This window comes from Lutra lutra, chromosome 13, assembly GCF_902655055.1.
Source record: "Lutra lutra chromosome 13, mLutLut1.2, whole genome shotgun sequence".
Classification (NCBI taxonomy): Eukaryota; Metazoa; Chordata; class Mammalia; order Carnivora; family Mustelidae; genus Lutra; species Lutra lutra.
The window spans coordinates 3,541,706-3,562,791 of record NC_062290.1 but is presented as its reverse complement, the minus strand read 5'-3'; the positions used below and the strand labels follow the sequence as shown (position 1 = coordinate 3,562,791).

The 21,086-nt window shown below is 50.2% G+C and overlaps 1 protein-coding gene across 4 annotated transcripts; it reads right to left on the bottom strand.

Annotated features, from left to right (window-relative positions):
- Positions 1–226: 226 nt before the first annotated feature.
- LOC125082844 (putative serine protease 47) lies at positions 227–8,540 on the bottom strand. 4 transcript variants are annotated; one of them, XR_007122119.1, is made up of 6 exons: positions 8,154–8,538; positions 7,140–7,302; positions 5,566–5,843; positions 3,983–4,149; positions 1,523–1,743; positions 659–726 (listed from the first exon to the last, which is right to left on the bottom strand). XR_007122119.1 is itself a non-coding variant. In XM_047698666.1 (5 exons), exons 1-5 carry the CDS (start codon positions 8,350–8,352, stop codon positions 412–414), a joined length of 1,122 nt encoding a protein of 373 aa, XP_047554622.1. In that variant the 5' UTR covers positions 8,353–8,536; the 3' UTR covers positions 227–411. The 4 variants fall into 4 exon arrangements, 3 of the variants coding, with proteins under 3 accessions (XP_047554622.1, XP_047554623.1, XP_047554624.1); XM_047698666.1 differs by lacking the exon at positions 1,523–1,743 and having other exon boundaries at positions 227–726; positions 8,154–8,536; XM_047698667.1 differs by lacking the exons at positions 1,523–1,743; positions 8,154–8,538 and adding an exon at positions 7,602–8,145 and having other exon boundaries at positions 227–726; positions 7,140–7,499.
- Positions 8,541–21,086: the final 12,546 nt, after the last annotated feature.

The window sequence follows — 21,086 nt, the reverse complement described above, 5'->3', positions numbered from 1 at the left end:
CTCTAGTGTTTGTTATGCGGCCTGAGCTGCCTCGCATACTTCCTCTGAAGGCGCACATGCTCCCCAGTGCTCCCCGAGGCAGGAGTGAAGTCTACCCTCTTCCCAACTGGCAGCCCTGCCCTCTCCCCTCCACCCTGGGACTGTTGTCCCGGGAGCCAGATGCCTGATGTCAAGGGATGGGCGAATGCCAAGAAGCAGGAGGGGCAGTGGGGTCCCAAGACAGGAGCAGGACGAGTCTTTATTTGTTTCTGTTTTGGTTTTTCAGGCTTGGCTTGGGGGTGGAAGCTGATGGACAGGAAAGTCCTGGAGGGACCACTGAGAGCCAGTGGGGTTGCGGGAGGGGAGGCGTGGAAGGTTCCAGCAAGCAGACTGGGGCTGGAGGCAGAGAGCTGGACAGAGGGGCTCGGTGGGTCACCGCAGGGCCTGCTGTGAGTCCCTGAGAGCAAAGAGCAGCAGGAGCCAAGTCTGGGGAGGTACGAGGGCTGTGCCGCTGCTGGAGGAGCCTGTGGCCTGCAGAGGCTGATCTGGAACCCGGATCTGAGGAGCAGAGGTGGGATCAGGGGGAGGGGTGAGCCTCCGGATCTTGTTAATCCAGTCAGTGAAGTAGTTGACCCTGGTGAAGACGCTGGGGTAGACAGGGTGCCAGCAGTCCAAGCCCCAGCTGGCCAGCCCCACCAGAACCCAGGCCATGGGAAGTTCACAGACGAGGGGGCCCCCGGAATCACCCTAGGAGAGAGAGGGGAGTCAGTGTGGGTGACGGAGCAGAGTCCGAGAATAGCAGAGGCAGGTGGGACTTGTGAGTCTGGGAAAGTCTGGGCCAGCGTCGCACCGTGGACCCTTCAGGTTCACACCGGTGGGCCTGGGAACTGCACTTCATGGGACTCGACCGTCCCTCAGGACTCTGCCCTCTGCCCGTCCACCAAGGGGGGCGCTGGCGGCTGGGACAAGGGCCAGGGGCCAGGAGGGCTGGCTGTGAGTGGAGGCAGGTCGGCCCAAGCCTCTGCAGCTACCATCCATCCCCACGCCCTGGGGCCCCCTACTTTTCATCCATTTAGGACTTTGGATTTTTCCCCGCTTCTTGGTCGAGCATGACCAGAAAACGCCCAAGCCCAGGCCTGCTGGAGGCAGCCCACATTGCTGGGGACTGGGGGAGCAGGCAGGGGTCACCTGGTAGGGGTCATCTGGTGGGGTGCTAGGAGTTACTGGAGTCCTGAAACACTGGCAGGGCACGTTGGTGGCATGGTGGGGACACTCCTGGGTGGCGTGGGTTGGAAGGCTCAGTACTCTTGGGGGGTCTTCTGGGGAGGAGGGCACTCCTGCCGCACATCTCTGCTGGAGAGACTCCGGGACCCCAGGAGAGGCTGGCAATGCATGGTGGGTGTGGGTACAGGAAGACTGCTGGGCTCCTAGGCGATCGACAGCCTGGGTGTTGTCAGATGTCCGGCTGAGACCCAGGGCTGGGGACGAGGTCGTTTGGAGGAGACAGAAGGGCACAGATGTGGCTGGCCAATGATAGCCTCACCCCAGGACCCCGAGACCTTACACGGGCTCTAGAGTGGTGGTGGAGTTGAGGGTCTTGGGATAGGAAGACTGCCCTGGGTTGTCTGGGTGGGTCCCCACGAGACAGAGGGCGGCAGGAGGTCAGAGTCACAGGAAGAGCTGGGCCCCCAAAGCCAAGGCTAGACCCATGAGTTCTGCGGTTAGAGGCGGCCACGGGCCAACAAGTGCAGGTGGCCCCAGGACCTGAGGAAGGAGAGGAAATTTTTCCCTCGAGCCTCCCGACAGAGCTGGCAGCGCCCACACCACCATTTTAGACTTTGGACCCCTCAGAAACGCCAGATGATGACTATCTGTCTTTTCAGCCATCCAGTTTGAGGTGGCTCACCAGTGTGGGCCCAGACTCACAGGCAGGGGCTCCTTGGAGAGTGATGACCCCTTCCTTCCCAGGGACCCCCACCTGGAGTGACTCTGGTTCTCCCCGTGGTGAGCCCGCCACAGCTGGGCCTCCTCTCCCACCACAGCCTGTGTCCTCTCCAGACCTCAGCTATCCACGCAGGTGAGCTGCAGATATCATGCCCGGCCCGGGGCCAGCCTGGAGGAGGCAGGATGGACTCCTGCGGCCTCCCGGTCCCTGCAGAGCTCTCAGAAGGCAGAGGAAAGCCCGACACTGACAGAGCCCCCGCCAAGTGCACCTTGGTTTGCACCGCGCAGAGACAGAACAAGCAATGTGTGCGAGTGTGTCCGGCGGGGCCCAGGCAGCTGCGCCCACGTCCGAGAGGGCGAGGCTAAGACAGGCTCAGAAGGACACGCAGCGCTCAGATCGGGAAGGCAGACCGGGCAGGAGAGTGAAGGCCAACCTGTGTTCCTTGTTTCCTACAGACCAGGCACGGCGCTAAACTCTCTACCGGAACCTTGTGAAGGGGAGGCTGTCGGCGCCCCTACTTCATGGGTTAGGAATCTCGGCTGGGCTCCCAGCACCGAGAAATGACAGTTTGAGACTGGAGCCCGGTCCGTCCACCCCACAATCTGAGTGCTGAGTCACCCTGCAGCACCCAACGCCCAGAGCTGCTTCCAGCGCCCTGCATGGGGAGGAGCACTTCAGGGGAGAGAAGAGAGCCCCGGGGTGGGCGCCAGAGCAGGAGGCCTGGCAGACGCAGCCAATGGAATCTCATTGACGGGCTGCAGTGATGGGAAGGCTACCGGGGGTGGGGGGGTGGGGGTGGGGCGGTGGGCGGGTTGGGGGCTCCCTGGTGTCCAGCTCAGAGGGGTCCTCAGCCTGGGGTGGAGGGTACTACAATGTCCAGCCCCCAGGCCCACAAAGGGCACCGGCTCTAAGCTCTACAGGCCTGGCCTCCGCGGGAGAAGGCAGGTACAGGGAAGAGTCAGAAGGGATGTCTGAGTGTGTGTCCCCTCTGGGTGCAACTGGCCCTGTGAGGAGGCTGGGCCAGAGGGTCCCCACTATCGGCTGTGGCCTGAGAACCAGGCGAGCAAGTCTACCTCCTACCAGGAGGGCAGGCGGCTGAGGCCCCTCCCCTGGCCCAGCAGCTGCCCAGGCCGTAGTGAGAGTGGCTGTAAGTCAAGCCTCCCCCCAGCAGGCCCATCTCACACCTCCTGGGTTTCCCAGAGCCACCATCACATATGACCACAAACCAGGGGCCTTAGAAAACAACAGAAACTTGCCTCTGCCAGTTCTAGAGGCAGACTCTGACATCAAGGGTCTTGGCACCTTTCCCTCCACCTTTTAACAACACCAGTCATTGCATTTAGGGCCCCTCTGAATGTAGAACGGTCTCGCCTCGAGACCTAATCACAGCTGCAAAGACCCTACATAGTTCCCAGTACGGTCACATTCTAAAGTTCCCAGTAAACATGAATTTGGGGAACAGTATTCAGCCCACTACACCAGCCTTTCAACAAACCCATGAAGTAGGCCTCAGAATCCCACTCAGGCTCGGAAGGTGCCACCCAAGGCCCCCTGGCAGGCAGGGACAAGTGGCTGAGTCGTGTGTCTGGCTCCAGGGCCCTCCCTCTTTCCCTTCCTCTCCTCCCCTTCTGGAGCTTTCCTTGTAGGAGCCAGGCATCCAAAAGCTGGCTGGCTCTCGAGGCTGAGCCCGGGGAGCATGCTGGGAGGCAGGGTGGGCTTGAAGTCAGAGCGCCAGGGTGGTCCGGCCAAGCTGCCTTACATGAGGCTGGCCACATTCCCTCGCTGGGCCTGCTGGCCCACGTGCAGGAGGGGCTCACACAGAGGGGAAAGAGACCCTTCCGGGCCCCATGCCCAGCAGCCGAAGCACATCCAGAACACACAAAAGTACAAGGAGCTCCTGAAAGAAAAGGACGGGAAGCGCGACATCAAAGTGAGAGGGAAAAACTAGAAGGGAAAGACACACAGGTCCGGGGGGGTCCACGCGCAGATGAGAAGCAACACAGGCCCCTGGGGACATGGAGGGAAGCAGGCAGGAAGAAGAGAAACGGCCCCGCTTACCTGGCAGATGGCCCTTCCCGTCGAGAAGTCCCCAGCGCACAGCATCTCCTCTCGCACAGAGTGGCTCTTGCTGTTGCTGAGTCTTTGTCTGTATAAGACGTTACAGAACTCGTTCTCCACGAGGTTCACCTTACCCTCCTGCAGATGGAAGGGCGAGTGCAGGTGCTCTGTGTGGACAAGAAGGGGACCAGGGGCGTGCACTGTGGGGAAGCCCAGCCACGCCGCACCCCCAGTGCCCCCAAAACACGGGGCCTGCTCAGCACAGATGAGCCTGGAACATGGCGGCAGCCTTCCATTCATCCCTCACAGGCTCCTCTCCCATCTCCCAGACTCCCCACAGGCCCCTCCATTTCCTGCACCTCATACCCATCCTAGTCCACAAAGACAGATGGCAAATCCCACCAACACGCGCCATTCATGGGCCCTTAGCAAACATGGACCACTTGCCTGTCATTGACCTTCCTCCCATCCCTCCATCCTCCTACCTCATGCCCCACCGTGCTCCCTCCTTCTACCCACCTGTCCACACACCCACCCGTTCACGTGTGGCTCCATCCCTCCAGCATCTGCCCACCGGCCACCAGCCACTCATCTCCCAGCCACGAGCACTCACCCGTCCATTCATCTGTCCTCATGCTGGACATCTGTGGACACCCCGACCCAAGGGGCATTGTTGTTGGGGACACCGGGTGAGTGAGGAAGTGGACGGGACTGTTATAGATCTAACAGATGGTGTGAAGGAAACAGAATGGGAGGAGGTACCTCTTTCCACTCCTGTGAGCAGCAGGACTCTGCAGAGGAGGGGCTAAGTGGTAGCATAAAGGCAAAGTGACTCCCGCCAGCCAGGGCTGGTGGGCAGAGAGGCCAGGCGGAGAAGCCAGGCGAGGCCAAGGCCCTGGGGTAAGGATAGCCTGGTGCACTCAAACAGGAAGAAGGCTGGTGGCTGGGACGGAGGATGTAGCAGGGGAGAGTCATGCAGGGAGATTGGGAGCCAGTGACGTGCAGGCCCGACCCCCAAAGCGGGGAGTTTGGGCTCGTTCTAAGCACAGATGGGAAGACATGCAGCGAGCTGAGCAGGAAGTGGCGAGATTCATGTTTTAAAGAGAGCAGACGGCCATGTTGCCACTAAAGCAGGGCACGTGGGATGGGAGCTGGGAGACCAGTGTGGAGCGATGGTGAGATGCCTACCAAGTGCCAGGCCCTGCAGCCCCCTTGGGATATTAGAACAAGTGAGACACGGTCCCTGACCTCAAGGAGGAAGAACCAGCCTGTGTGCCTTCGTGTGTACGTGTGTGCGTGTGTGCACGCGCCTTCGTGTGCATACGTGCATGTGTGCCTTTGTGTGTGCATGTGCACATGCATGCGTGCATGTGCACACGAGGGAGAGAGAGAGAGAATGCTGGAGGCTGGACAGTCCCTTGGACTTAGAATCACACATTTTTCAGAACTAGAACTAAAATAGTCCCGTCCTCTAGAAATGAGGCCCAAGGCCCAAGGTTCCATGGCCACTTGCCTGGGCCCCCTCCGACCCAGCACACCTCCCTCCTCCCCTGTGGCCCTCACCCAGCCCCACACCCCCTCACTGTCCTCGCTGAGCATCCCCCAGCCAGTGATCCAGCAGGACAAGTTGCCGGACAGCTGCATGCCAGGGCTCGGGAGGCAGGCAGGGGCGATGGAGGAGGTGAGGTTCACGGGCAGGTGCAGCTGCAGCATGGCTATGTCGCTCCCAAAGGGGTGACGCTTCTCAAAGTCTGGGTGCACGATAATCCGGCTCAGGGGCATCTCCCGTGTGTGCTGGGTGTGCTGGTAGAGCTGCGTGCTTCCCAACAGCACCTGGTAGTCCGTGGGGGCGTGGGATTTGCTGGCAGAAAGAGCTCGCGGTTACCCTCTGCTCTGAGCACGGGCCAGGTCTCTCTCCCTGCCACTTGTCTAACCGCCCCTCCCTCCGGAGCCTGCGCCTGCGGGAGACCAGGCTGCTTGGGTCTCCTTTTCCCAGCTCTTCTGAGGCCAGCTGTGCTTCTGTTCCCCGCTACACCTGGGGGAGCAGGGACTCCTCGTGCTCAAAGCTTCTCGCTGGGGCCTCACACCGAGCTCCTCCATTTTACACAGAGAAGCTCCGGCTCCAACCTCCCTCTAGCCTGACCCATCCCAAAGCTCCCCATGGCCCAGCTGCGGCCCCACACCTTTCCTGCCCCTTCCTCCTATGAACACCTTCCTGCCCCACAGCTGTTTGTCCACTTGTCATAAGCATTCACAAAAGATCTGGTAAATGAGCAAATGAGTGCAGAAAATGGAACCTTGCCTTGTCCCCTGAACAGAAGTGACAAAACGTCCTACCCTCCTGACTGGACGGCCCGCCACCCGGAAACCGCCCCCTTCAACCCCTTCCGACCTCCTCCCCCCCCCAGCCCAAACCCTTCCCTCCAGCACCATACGAGCTGGGCCACTGCACCTCTTCTGACCTCCCTCCCTGTCCACGGACCCCTCCCTTCTCAGCACATTGGCTTTCTCTCCTGCCAGCATGGAGACACCCCCTTGCCACAGAGGGGCTCATGTGTGGCACAGGGCCGGTTCTGATGGGACCCTGGGCCCTTAAAGCTACTCTGCCTGAGCCCAGCTCCCTGCCCCGGTCTGTGATTCCCTCCACTCCCTTGAGACCCTTCCTTGTCTGTCCCGAAGCCGGGCATGGAGCCAGGCCCAGGAAGCCAGAGGAGCCAGCCTCTCGAGCAGCCACATCAAGGTCAGGCAGCCTGGCAGGCGGGTGCCGGCAACCGCGACTCCTCCCAGGCATGCAGTTCTGCAGAAGCAGTAAGTCTGATGCCCCAGAGTCTGGGGACACTGAGCAGAAGCCCTGGTCAAGGAGGCAAAGAGCCTGTCCACACTGCATGGCGCCAGGACAGATCTTGCCAGTCTCCGGGGGCACGTTTGTGTCAGGGGACAGGCACTGGGGCCAAGGACAGAGAATGGAGTGAGCGGGGGGCACATTCAGGTGGAGGGACACGGCTCAAAGGCAGGAATGTCGTGTGTTTGGAGGCCACACGCCGCTCAAGGGTAAAGCCCAGAGGAACTGTCATTGGACACCCATCACTCTTTTCTTCCTCTCCCTTGTATCCCCTGCCCTGCAGCCCGTCTGCAGGCACCCAGGAAGGGGACTCACTTGAGAAAGCAGTGGGCAGCGGAAAGCAGCCAGAGGGGGTCGATGAGGACAGCTCCGCAGACGTGCATGCGCTTGTGCAGCAGGCTGGCCTGCCACGGCCACCGGCCAGCCGCCACATCCCGGCCACCGTAGATCCTCCCAGTCACTTTGGGCCGCCCACACACTGTGGAGACACCCCCCAGCCTGTCCATGATAGAGACAGTGGTGACCCCAAATGATGCAATCACAGAGGCCCTCCTCCTCTTCACAGACATGAAAACTACAGCCAAGGCTCAAGGCGCCTGTCCAAAATCCAGGGGCTGCTGGACCCCGCCTTCCTGACCGCTGCAGAGGACCACAGAGCAGAGCACAGGCGGAACCCTGGAGGAACGAGGGAGGGCCCAGGGTTCAGCTAGAGCAGGGCAAGGGGCACCAGGGGGCCATGGTTGCATCTGCAGAGAAGACAGGCGTCCCTGAACCCACCTTCTGGCAACAGGGCACATCCCAGACGTTTCCTTTGACTAGCACAGTCTACCTCCTCACCTACTCTGCAGCCCGGAGAGCTGCAGGTCTCACACGCTACTGGACTTGCTCCAGATCATGTGTCCAGAGGGCTCCTGTGGCCCCTCCACCCCATCCCAGCATCTCAGGGAGGGAGGGTCACAGGCAGGAGTCTGGTGCTGCAGGACCCAGGGGAAGCCGCAGCTGCCCTGACTCAGGACGCTCGGTTTCTCGAAGAGGAGGAAGTGGGCTAATGAAGACGGCCCTGGTCCCGGGATTCACACCTGGCGGGCTGGGAGCCGTCTCTTGGGCCCCTCATCCAGCCGCAGTCCTCCCCACCCAGCCGCCATGCCAGGGCCAAGCCTGGCACCTGCCCAGTTCCAGGGGGTCTGCAGTGGGGCCTATTGCCCGCCTGTGTTGGGGTTTGGGGATGGCCTAGGGCAGCCAGTCAGAGGGGGCCGAGAAAAGAGGGGGCGGCCGCCCCCCCAGCCCCTCCCGGAAGCCCCTCCGCCCACACGCCTCAGCCCAACGCACCAGCTTCGGGCGCCAACCGCTGTGCTCCGCCCTCTGGCCGCCCGGGCTCCTCTGAGCCGGCCTCTTCCCGAGCGGGGGCCAGGGCACCGGAGGCCGCCGACCAGGACCCTCGCATGCCTGCGGGCGGGAACAGGAGCCAGAGCAGGGCCGCCAGCCAGCCTCGGCCGCGGGGTGTCGGTGCCTCTGTACCCATACCCATGGCTGCTGACCCCAGTCTGACCCGACCCGACCTGACCCTACGCCCTGACCCCGTGCGGATCCCGGGCCCTGCCCCTGTCCCCACCCTGACGCCCCCTCACACGTCCCAGCACCACCTTCTCCTAACCCTGGGCCCTGAGCCTGCCCAGCCCCCAGCCCAGCCCTGCCCACCCTTGCCCAGCTCTGACCCAGGCCTAGACTCCTCCCCACACCTGGTCCTGACCCCCAGGGCCTGACCTCTGGCCCAGCTGGTCCCAGCATCACCCAAACTCAGGGCAGTCAAGTGCTCCTCTAAATTCAAGAGAAAAGACAGTAGACTCCACATAGTCAGATGGGAACTGTGTGAGAAGGTGATTCTTGGGAGTGGGGATGTGAAGGGTCCACAGGCAGGAAAACATGCTCAGTCTAACTGGTAATCTCGAAAATGAGAGGGAAACATTACAGTCTGTCACTCTGAACCATCTAATTGCAAACATTTCCTGAGATGGATAAAGACCCCTAATCCTTTGTGCGTCATTGATTTCTCTGTAGCTGAAGGGGAACATCCAAATGTCAGGTGTGCTCCCTATCGTGTGCTCCTATATAATACCCTGAGTTTGTTCGTATTTGGAGTGAGAGCCCCTCATTTCACACTTACTTCCTTGGGTGTACAGGGAACTTATTTTATTCACCACCTATAGGGACGAGAGAATAAGGGAATTAGAGTTGCACACTAAAATACACTGAAATACCAATGTTTTGTTGTGGTCTGGAGACAGAGAGAGAGAGAGACTGTGTGAGCAGGGGAGGGAACAGGGCAGAGGGAGAGAGAATATTAAACAGGCTGCCCGCCCAGTGAGCAGCCGGACGTGAGACTCAATCTCACCACCCTGGGATCATGACCAGAGCTGAAACCAAGAGTCAGCCCCTTAACCGACTGAACCACCTACGTGCCCCTGAAATACCAGTTAATTTTTTTAATTAAAAAAATTTTAAAACAATTTTATTTATTTAGTTGACAGAAACACAGCTATAGAGGGAGCACAAGCAGACGGAGTGGGAGAGGGAGAAGCAGGCTTCCCACTGAACGGGGAGCCCACTGGGGGGGCATGGGGAGCCCAATGGGGAGCCCGATCCCACGCCTTGGGATCCTGATCTGATCTGAAGGCAGACACCCAATGACCGAGCCACAAAGGTGCCCCGAAATACCAGTTTAATAGCCACTATGGTTATTTAATGAAAACAGAAGCGCACTTTAAGGTTCAAGGTGGCAGCTGAGGCCATAAGAGTGGATAAAAATCATTGAAAGAAACATGTAGAACAAAATTACACACCAAAACACAGAAAGGAGACAAATAAGAAGGAGCCAGTAAGAGACTGAAGATTGCATGGGGTGAATGGAAGCCATGGAAACACTAAGTCACATGGCTACAAGATTTCCTGTCCACTTTCAAGCAGCTTTATGGGGATATAACCCATAGACCATAAAATTCATACCAGGGACAATTAAACAATTTTCAGTCAACTTCGAGAACGGTGGAACAATCATCAGATTGCCGGCTATCTCTGCTCCCACCGAAGGCTCTAGACAGCCCCTGATCTGCTTTACGTCCTTCTGCAGTTGTGTTCTCCAGACACTTTACATAAATCGAATCCCATACTATGTAGTCTTTCAGGTCTGATTTGTTCACTCAGTGTGATAGCACTCCCGGGGCCTCAGCGGTGAGCTGGCCTCACGCCTACCAGCTCCTTCTTGCTGCCCTACGAGAGGCGAGCCCCCAAACCTGAGGTCGGACCCGGTTCTGCTAGCACAACTAGCACATTGTTTTGGAGGTTGGTGCATGCTGGGGTGTATACTGGTATTCTGCTCTGGTACGGGGGTACCATGTTTTGATGATCCATTTACAAGTTGATGACATTTGGACTGTTTGTAACTTTTTTTTTAAGAGAGAGAGAGTGCCCACCTGCAGGTGTGTGCAAGCACAGGGAGAGAGAATCCCAAGCAGAATTCCCACCCAGCACAGGGCCCCGCACCCAGCTCGATCTCACGACCCTGAGATCATGACCAAATCAAGAGTCTAACGCTTAACTGACTGAGCCACCCAGGCGCCCCTGTTTGCAGTTTGGGGATATTACAAACAATGCTGCTGTGAGTATTCACGCGTTGGTCTTCATGTGGACAGCTGTTTTCATTTTACCTGGGTAGATTCCTGGAAAGGAATGAAAGTGCTGGGTCATACGTAAGTTTATCTTCAAGGTTGTATAAGCTGACAAATGGCTTTCCAAAGAGTCTGCATCATTTCACATTCCTGCTCCCACGTAGAAAGCTTCTAGTATATTCCATGGGCTTGCCAACACTTGTGTTTTTATTATAGTCCTCCTAAGGGTGTGAGGTGCTCTCTTCCTATAGTTTTAACATTCCTTTTTTTTAAAGATTTTATTTATTTATTTGACAGAGATCACAAGTAGACAGAGAGGCAGGCAGAGAGAGAGGAGGAAGCAGGCTCCCCACTGAGCAAAGAGCCCAATGCAGGGCTCGATCCCAGGACCCTGGGATCATGACCTGAGCTGAAGGCAGAGGCTTTAACCCACTGAGCCACCCAGGCGCCCCTCTCTTCCTATAGTTTTAATCAGCTTTCCCCTAACGACCAATGGGTTTGAATGTGTTTGCATGTGTTTCATTGCCGCTCACATATTTTCGTTAGTAAAAATGCCCATTCAAATCTTTTGCTTATTTCAGAAAATGTTTTGTCTTTTTACTGAGGTGTTATCTATGATCTTTACCAGGTATGCAATATACGAGTATTTTCTCCAAGTCTCTGGCTTGTCTTCTCATACTTTCCACAGTGGCTTTTTTTTTTTTTTTTTTTAAAGATTTTATTTATTTATTTGACAGAGAGAAATCACAAGTAAGCAGAGAGGCAGGCAGAGAGAGAGGAGGAAGCAGGCTCCCTGCTGAGCAGAAAGCCCGATGTGGGGCTCGAACCCAGGACCTGGGATCATGACCTGAGCCGAAGGCAGCGGCTTAACCCACTGAGCCACCCAGGCGCCCCTCCACAGTGGCTTTTGAAGAGCAAAAGTTTTTAATTTTGCTGATGTTTAGTAAGTTTGGTTTTTCTATGGGTCATGCTTTTGGTGTCGTAGCTAAGAGATCATGAAGGCCTTCTGCTGTTTTCCTTGAAAAATTACATTCAGGTTGATTTTTAGTTCATGGTTGTTAGTGTGATGTAAGCTTTTCTGTTTATTGGGTTTATGGATTTTCTTATGACTCATCCATTTGTCCCAGCACCATTTCTCAGTTAAAAAAAAAAAAAAATTAGTCTTTCCTGCATTGAATTGTATTGGGAGCTTTTTTGAAAATCAATGTATAATAAAAGGTAAGATTTTCTTTCTTGTGCACATTATTTCAATGTGCCATTGTCCTACATGCCAGACTTCCATTGTCTGGGCTATATGTGTTGTTGCAAATTTTGAACCAGGTAGATCAAGGTTTCCAGATTCGTTATTTTTCCAAACTATTTAGGCTATTTCAGGCCTTCAACATTCCCATATATATTATAGGATTAGCTGGTCAATTTATATCTCAAAAAAATTTGCTGGGATTTCCACAGGGACCGCATTAAATTTTACAGGGAAGTTGACAGTTGCTTTCTTGATAATATGACATCTCCCAATCCATGACATCTCCCAATCTTTCTTGATTTAGATCTTTAACTTTTCTCAGCAATATTTTATAGTTTTCAATGTACAGATCTTGTACATCTTTGTCAAATTTATATCTAAGTATTTTCCATACTACTATGAATGAAATTATTTTGTTAATTTCTTTTCATATTTCCATAGCTCATGTACAGAAGTGCCATTGACTTTTGTAAGAAATGTTGCTTCTTTGGATCTTCAACCTTTATTAATTCTAGTCTCTTTTATTTTGTTTTGGTGGGTTCATTGGAATTTTCTACATAGAGGGTTGTGTCCTCTGCACATAAAAGTTCTACTTATTCCATTAAAAGTTGGGTTACTCTAATTTCTTCTTTCTTTCCTTCTTCCTTTTAGAGACCATATTTATAAGGACTTTGCTTTTCGACTATGGTCCATAAATCTCTACGTTTATATTGGAGTGTTTGACTATTGCCAGTTAGGTGATTATTGATATGGCTACAACTGCATTTTCCAGTTTTCTCCTTGTTTTCTGCGTGTCTCTTACCTTTTCCCCACTTAACTTGTCTACTTCCTTCTTCTCCACATTTTTTATTGTGCCATCAAATTCCTGTTAATTCTCTAACTATATTTTTAGTGACTTTCATAGTGACCACTGAATTTGTTGGGGTCCTCCAGAGAAACGGAAGGAATCAGGGGAGAGAAAGACAGAGAGAGACAGAGATTGATCAGTTATGAGGGATTGACTCACATGATTATGGAGGCTGAGAAGCCCCACAATCTGCCACCTGCACAGTGGACCCAGGAAAGTGAGTGGTGTGATCCTCGTCTGAGTTCAGAGCAGGAGAAGGATTTCTTGTTGCTGGCATGAATATGGTGGGGCAATGTGGCAAGGGATGTGGTGGTCTCGTGCAGTGAGAGTGGCCCTCCACGATGCCAGGAGGAAACCAGGACCTCAGACCTTCAGCTGCATGGAACTGAATTGTGCTGCAAGCAAGAACAAGCTTGGGCGTGGATTTTCTACCCAGAGCCTCCCAATGAGAATGCAATCCTGTAGAAAGCTGCACTTCAGCCTCAGAGGACCCTGGGTGGTGAATCTCCTATGATTTCTCCCAGTTCTCTGCTGCCCCACACATGCCTCTATTCCTCCCATGTCCCATGTGTGCCCATACATGTCACAACACTTCCAGACAGTGCTGGGGTTCCTTTGAGCACCTCCATCCCCCTGATGCTGTTGGGGTCTCCTCTGAGCCCATCCCTGACCACCCCATTGCTGCTGGGCCTCCTCCAAGCCCCCATCCACCCTGACATATCTGGGGCTCCATGGGTCCTGCAACTTCTCCAAGGACCCTGTTCCTTGACTCAACTGTTTTCTTGTAGGTTGCTATTGACCCCAAATCCCTGGGTATCTTCCCATGCCCTCTGTGCCCCCAGAAACTACTGTGACTCTTTACAAGCTGCTGGTGCCCCCCATACCCCTGTGACCACTTCCAAGTTCTCTCTGTGCTCCTAGATACCACTGTGACTCCCTTTCAGTCTCCTGTGACCCAATGGTCCATGTATCCTGCAACTAGAGACACTGCCACCACCTCCACTTAATAAGAGGGAAGAGCCACTTGCCCAGGTACTGGTGGCTCTGGTATTAGGGTCCTTGTGCCCCCACTGAGCTAGGCTTTCTTGGCCTGGGGTCAGCCTGGGGTGGAAGCCTGGGGTCTTGTCTGAGTGAGTCTTGCCTGTCCTGCACATGGCTTCCCAAGTTCCCCTAGAGACAAGCTACTTTCAAAAGTCCTAATTTCCCCAAGTCTCACCCTCAGCTTATCTCCTGGGCTTGGAATGGTCTGTTTTATGTCCGTACAGAATCTCCTAAGTCGGGCGTCTGTTGGTTCAGAGTGGTCTTGTAGTTTATAGGCAGTACCTGGTCATTTTCCCATGTGTCTGAGCTGTACAACAGACAGAAGTTTCTGGACTCAGGCCTTTGGGAACCCTCAGACAGGTTAGAATGGTGGCACACAATTATATGTAAGTGAGGTCAGCTCTGCTCCCTCACACTGGAGGAGGGGAACCAGGAACCAAGCTGATGCTGGCCAGAAACTGAGACCATGGCCATGCTGGGGCATGGGGGGGTGGGAGGAGTGGATAAGGGCCAGTAACAACACCACAAAATTTTCTTATTTCTTTGATCAGGCATGGGCTGGTCACTAGAAACTTTTGACTATTTTCTGGAGCTCCTACAAAGTTGGTTCAGAAATTTCTGGTGAGGGGGTTGTTTTGTTTCTTTTGACATTTCTTTCTTTTTTTTTTTTTAAAGATTTTATTTATTTATTTGACAGACAGAGATCACAAGCAGGCAGAGAGAGAGAGAGAGGAGAAAGCAGGCTTCCTGCTGAGCAGAGAGCCCGATGCGGGACTCGATCCCAGGACCCCGAGATCATGACCTGAGCTGAAGGCAGAGGCTTAACCCACTGAGCCACCCAGGCATCCCTCTTTTGACATTTCTGTGGGGAAACAAGATCTTGGACAGTCCTAGTCCACAATTTTACTGATCATCCTTCCTTGCACTTTGATATAAGTTTTAGAATAAGTTTGGAGGCACCTGGGTGGCTCAGTCGGTGAAGCAACTGCCTTTGGCTCAGTTCATGAACTCGGGATCCTGGGATCGAGCCCTGTGTCAGACTCCCTGCTCAGGGGAAGTCTGCTTCTCTCTCTCCCTCTGATCCTCCTCCAGCTTGTGCTCTCTTTCTGTGTCTCAAATAAATAATAATAATAACAAAGAATAAGTTTGTTGATTTTTTTTGAAATTTTAATAGTTTATTAAAAAAACTTTTTTTTTAAATTTAAAAATTTTTAAATAAACATATAATGTATTATTAGCCCCAGGAGTACAGGTCTGTGAATTGCCAGGTTTAAACACTTCACAGCACTCACCATAGCACATACCCTCCCTAATGTCCATAACCCCACCATCCTCTCCGTATCCCCCTCCCCCCAGCCACCCTCAGTTTGTTTTGTAACATTAAGAGACTCTTATGGTTTGTCTCCCTCCCGAGCCCATCTTGTTTCATTTATTCTTTTCCTACGCCCAAAACCCCACATGTTGCATCTCCACTTCCTCATATCAGGGAGATCATATAACTGTCTTTCTCCAATTGACTTATTTCACTAAGCATAATACCCTCTAGTTCCATCCACATCATCACAAATGGCAAGATTTCATTTCTTTTGACGGCTGCATAGTATTCCATTGTATGTATACACACTACATCTTCTTTATCCATTCATCTGTTGATGGACATCTAGGTTCTTTCTATAGTCTGGCTATTGTGGACATTGGTGCTATAAAGATTCGGGTGCACGTGCCCCTTCGGATCACTACCTTTGTATCTTTAGGGTAAATACTCAGTAGTGCCATTGCTGGGTTGTAAAGTAGCTCTATTTTCAACTTTTTGAGGAACCTCCATGCTGTTTTCCAGAGTGGTTGTACCAGCTGGCATTCCCACCAACAATGTAGGAGGGTTCCCCTTTCTCTGCATCCTCGCCGGCATCTGTCATTTCCTGACTTATTAATTTTAGCCATTCTGACTGGTGTGAGGTGGTATCTCATTGTAGTTTTGATTGGTATTTCCCTAATGCCGAGTGATGTGGAGCACTTTTTCATGTGTCTGTTGGCCATCTGGATATCTTCTTTGCAGAAATGTCTGTTCACATCCTCTGCCCATTTCTTGATTGGATTATTTGTTCTTTGGGTGTTGAGTTTGCTAAGCTCTTTATAGATGGTGGATACTAGCCCTTTATCTGATATGTCGTTTGCGAATATCTTCTCCCATTCTGTCAGTTGTCTTTTGGTTTTGTTAGATGTTTCCTTTGCTGTGCAAAAGCTTTTGATTTTGATGAAGTCCCACTAGTTAATTTCTGCCCTTGCTTCCCTTGCCTTTGGCAATGTTCCTAGGAAGAAGTTGCTGCAGCTGAGGTCGAAGAGGTTGCTGCCTGTGTTCTCCTCAAGGATTTTGATGGATTCCTTTCTCACATTGAGGTCCTTCACATACTTTGACCCATTTTAATTACTGGTGCAAGGAATGGTCCAATTTCATTTTTCTGCATGTGGTGTCCAATTTCCCCAACACCATTTGTTGAAGAGGCTGTCTTCCACTGGACATTCTTTCCTGCTTTGTCGAACATTAGTTGACCATAGAGTTGAGGGTCTATTTCTGGGCTCTCCATTCTGTTCCATTGATCTATGTGTCTGTTTTTGTGCCAGTACCATACTGTCTTGATGATGACAGCTTTGTAATAGAGCTTGAAGTCCGGAATTGTGGTGCCACCAACTTTGGCTTTCTTTTTCAATATTCCTTTGGCTATTTGAGGTCTTTTCTGGTTCCATATAAATTTTAGGATTATTTGTTCCATTTCTTTGAAAAAAATGGATGGGATTTTGACAGGGATTGCATTAAATGTGTAGATTTCTTTAGGTAGCATAGACATTTTCACAATATTTGTTCTTCCAATCCAGGAGCATGGAACATTTTTCCATTTCTTTGTGTCTTCCTCAATTTCTTTCATGAGTACTTTATAGCTTTCTGAGTATAGATTCTTTGTCTCTTTGGCTAGGTTTATTCCTAGGTATCTTATGGTTTTGGGTGCAATTGTAAATGGGACTGACTCCTTAATTTTTCTTTTTTTCTGACTTGTTGGTGTAAAGAAATGCAACTGATTTCTGTGCATTGATTTTATATCCTGACACTTTACTGAATTCCTGTGTAAGTTCTAGCAGATTTGGAGTGGAGTCATTTGGGTTTTCCCCATATAGTATCATATCATCTGCAAAGAGTGACAAAAGTTTGATTTCTTCTATGTTGTCTGATTGCCGAGGCTGGGACTTCTAGTACTATGTTGAATAGCAGTGGTGATGATGGACATCCCTGTCGTGTTCCTGACCTTAGTGGAAAAGCTCTCAGGTTTTTCTCCATTGAGAATGATATTTGCAGTGGGTTTTTCATAGATGGCTTTGATAACATTGAGGTATGTGCCCTCTATCCCTACACTTTGAAGAGTTTTGATCAGGAAGGGATGCTGTACTTTGTCAAATGCTTTTTCAGCATCTATTGAGAGTATCCTATGGTTCTTGTTCTTTCTTTTATTAATGTGTTGTATCACATTGATTGATTTGTGGATGTTGAAGCAACCTTGCATCCCTGGAATAAATCCCACTTGGTCGTGGCGAATAATCCTTTGAATGTACTGTTGGATCCTATTGGCTCGTATTTTGGTGAGAATTTTTCATCTGTGTTCATCAAGGATATTGGTCTGTAATTCTCTTTTTTGATGGGATCCTTGTCTGGTTTTGGGATCAAGGTGATGCTGGCCTCATAAAATGAGTTTGGAAGTTCTCCTTCCATTTCTGTTTTTTGGAATAGTTTCAGGAGAATAGGAATTAATTCTTCTTTAAATGTTTGGTAGAATTCCCCTGGGAAGCCGTCTGGCCCTGGGCTTTTGTTTGTTTGGAGATTTTTGATGACTGTTTCAATCTCCTTACTGGTTATGGGTCTGTTCAGGTTTTCTATTTCTTCCTGTTTCAGTTGTGGTAGTTTATATGTCTCTAGGAATGCATCCACTTCTTCCAGATTGTCAACTTTGTTGGCGTAGAGTTGCTCATGACATGTTCTTATAATTGTTTGTATTTCTTTGGTGTTGGTTGTGATCTCTCCTCCTTCATTCATGATTTTATTTATTTGGGTCTTTTCTCTTTTCTTTTTGATAAGTCTGGCCAGGGGTTTATCGATCTTATTAATTCTTTCAAAGAACCAGCTCCTAGTTTCGTTGATTTGTTCTATTGGTTTTTTTGGTTTCTATTTCATTGATTTCTGCTCTGATCTTTATTATTTCTCTTCTCCTGCTGGGCTTAGGCTTTCTTTGTTAAGTTTGTTGATTTTAACCAAAGAAAAGTTCTACTGGGAACTGATAGGAATTGCATTTTAAGCCTATAAATCAATTTCAGAGGAACTAACATTTTCCTACAACGACTCTTCAAATCCATGAAAGCAATACCTCTCTGCACTTACTTAGTCTTGCTCGTTTTCATTAGTTCTACAAGTTTCATTGTCTGGGTCCTCTACATTTCTTAAAAGATTTATACCAAACATCTCATTTTGGAGGGAACTATGGTATAGGTTTTTGATTTTGGTTTCCAATTGTTTGTTGCTAGTCTATGGTAATATGATCAGCTGCATATTACACTAATCTTTTATTCTGAGACTTTGCTAAAGTAATCTATTATAATTTATTGTGAGTTTTCTCATAGAGAGTCCTGAGAATCTTCAATGTAGACAGTTATATCGTCTGCAAATAATAACAGGAATATTTCATCTTTTCCAGACCATATGTCTGTATTTCCATATCTTCCTAAACCACACTAAGTAGAACCTACAATAATAAGTTGAAAATGGGATGAGAGAAGATATTCTTGTCTTGTTTTTGAACTCACAGGAAAAGCTTTATCCTTGTTCTCCGCCTCCTCCTCCTCCTCTTCTTCTTCTTCTGATTATTAGTAGTAGTAGTAGTAGTAGTAGTATGATGTGTTGGTCACCACACAGTACATCATTACTTTTTTTTAAGGTTTTTATTTATTTATTTATTTATTTGCAGAGCGAGATCACAAGTAGGCAGAGAGCAGGCGGTGGGAGGGGGGCGGAAGCAGGCTCCCCGCTGAGCAGAGAGCCCAATGCAGGGCTCAATCTCAGGACCCTGGGATCATGACCCGAGCCAAAGGCAGAGGTTTAACCCACTGAGCCACCCACGTGCCCCAACATCATCATTAGTTTTTGATGTAGTGTTCCATGATTCATTGTTTCCACGTAACACCCAGTGCTCCATGCAATACGAGCTTTCCTTAATACCCACCACTGGGCCAACCCATCCCCCCACCCCCCTCCCCTGTAAAACCCTCAGTGTGTTCCTCAGAGTCTATAGTCTCTCATAGTTCGTCTCTGCCTCTGATATCCCCCCTTCATTTTTCCCTTCCTTCTCCTAATGTCCTCCATGTTATTCCTTATGTTCCACAAATAAGTGGAACTATATGATAATTGACTTTCTCCACTTCACTTATTTCACTCAACATAATATCTTCCAGTTCCATCCATGTTGATGCAAAAGTTGGATACTCATCCTTTTTAATAGCTGAGTAATATTCCATTGTCTATATGGACCATATCTTTTTTACCCATTCATCTGTTGAAGGGCATCTCGGCTCTTTCCAGTCTGGCTGTTGTGGACACTGCCGCTATGAACACTGGGCATGTGGCACATCTTTTCATTACATCTGTATCTTTGGGGTAAATACCCAGGAGTGCAATTGCTGCATCCTATGATAGCTCTATGTTTTAACTTTTGAGACACCTTTACACTGTTTTCCAAAATGGCTGGTAGGAGGGTAGGGTAGGAGGGTAGGAGGGTTCCCCTTTCTCCACAACCTCTCCAACACTTTTTCTTTCTTGCCGTGTTAATTTTTGCCATTCTAACTGGTATAAGGTGGTATCTCACTGTGATTTGGATTTGACTTTCCCTGATGGTTAACGATGTTGAATATTTTTTCATGTGTCTGTTGGCCCTTTGTATGTCTTCTTTGGAGAAGTGTCTGTTTATGTCTTCTGCCCATTTTTTGATGTGATTGTTTTTTGGATGTTGAGTTTCAGGAGTTCTTTATAGATCTTGGCTATCAGCTCTTTGTCTATAGTGTCATTTGCAAATATCTTCTCCCATTCTGTGGGTTGCCTCTTTGTTTTGTTGATTATTTCCTTTGTTGTGCAGAAGCTTTTTATCTTGATGAAGTCCCAGAAGTTCATTTTCCCTTTTGTTTCCCCTGTCTTTGGAGACATGTTTTGAAAGAAGTTACAGTGGCCAGTGTCGAAGAGGTTACTGCCTATGTTCTCCTCTAGGATGTTGATGGATTCCTGTCTCGTATTGAAGTCTTTCATCCATTTAGAGTTTATCGTTGTGTATGGTGTAAGAGAATGGTTGAGTTTCATTCTTCTGTATATAGCTGTCCAATTTTCCCATTATTTATTCCCACCATTTATTGAAGAGACCATCTTTTTTCCATTGGGTACTTTTTCCTGCTTTGTTGAAGATTATTTGACCATAGAGTTGTGGGTCCATATCTGGCTCTCTATTCTGTTCCATTGGTCTACGTGTCTGTTTTTGTGCCAGTACCATGCTGTCTTGGTGATCACAGTTTTGTAATATAGCTTGAAATCAGTCAATGTGATGCCCCCAGCTTTGTTTTTCTTTTTCAACTTTTCTTTATCAAAAGCAGAAGGCTTTTGCACTCCAACAATACAGGATCCTGGAGGCTCCCTCCCCCTTCTGTTTATCTTTTTTTTTTTTTTTTTAAATTTCTTTTCAGCGTAACAGAATTCATTGTTTTTGCACCATACCCAGTGCTCCATGCAATGCGTGCCCTCCATAATACCCACACTTGGCTACAGAAGGGAAATTAGAGAATCGATTCCATTTACTATAGCACCAGGAACCATAAGATACCTGGGAATAAACCTAACCAAAGAGGTAAAGGATCTATACTCGAGAAACTACAGAACACTCATGAAAGAAATTGAAGAAGACACAAAAAGTTGGAAGACCATTCCGTGCTCTTGGATCGGAAGAATAAACATTGTTAAAATGTCTATACTGCCTAGAGCAACCTATCCTTTTAGTGCCGATCCGATCAAAATTCCACCGGTATTTTTCAAAGAGCTGGAGCAAATAATCCTAAAATTTGTGTGGAATCAGAAGAGACCCCAAATCGCTAAGGAAATGTTGAAAAACAAAAATAAAACTGGTGGCATCACGTTACCTGATTTCAAGCTTTACTACAAAGCTGTGATCACCAAGACAACATGGTACTTGCATAAAAACAGACACATAGACTACTGGAACGGAGTAGAGAGCCCAGATATGGACCCACAACTCTATGGTCAAATAATCCTCAACAAAGCAGGAAAAAATATAGAGTGGAAAAAAGACAGTCTCTTCAATAAATGGTGCTGGGAAAATTGGACAGCTATATGTGGAAGAATGAAACTCGACCATTCCCTTACACTGTAAACA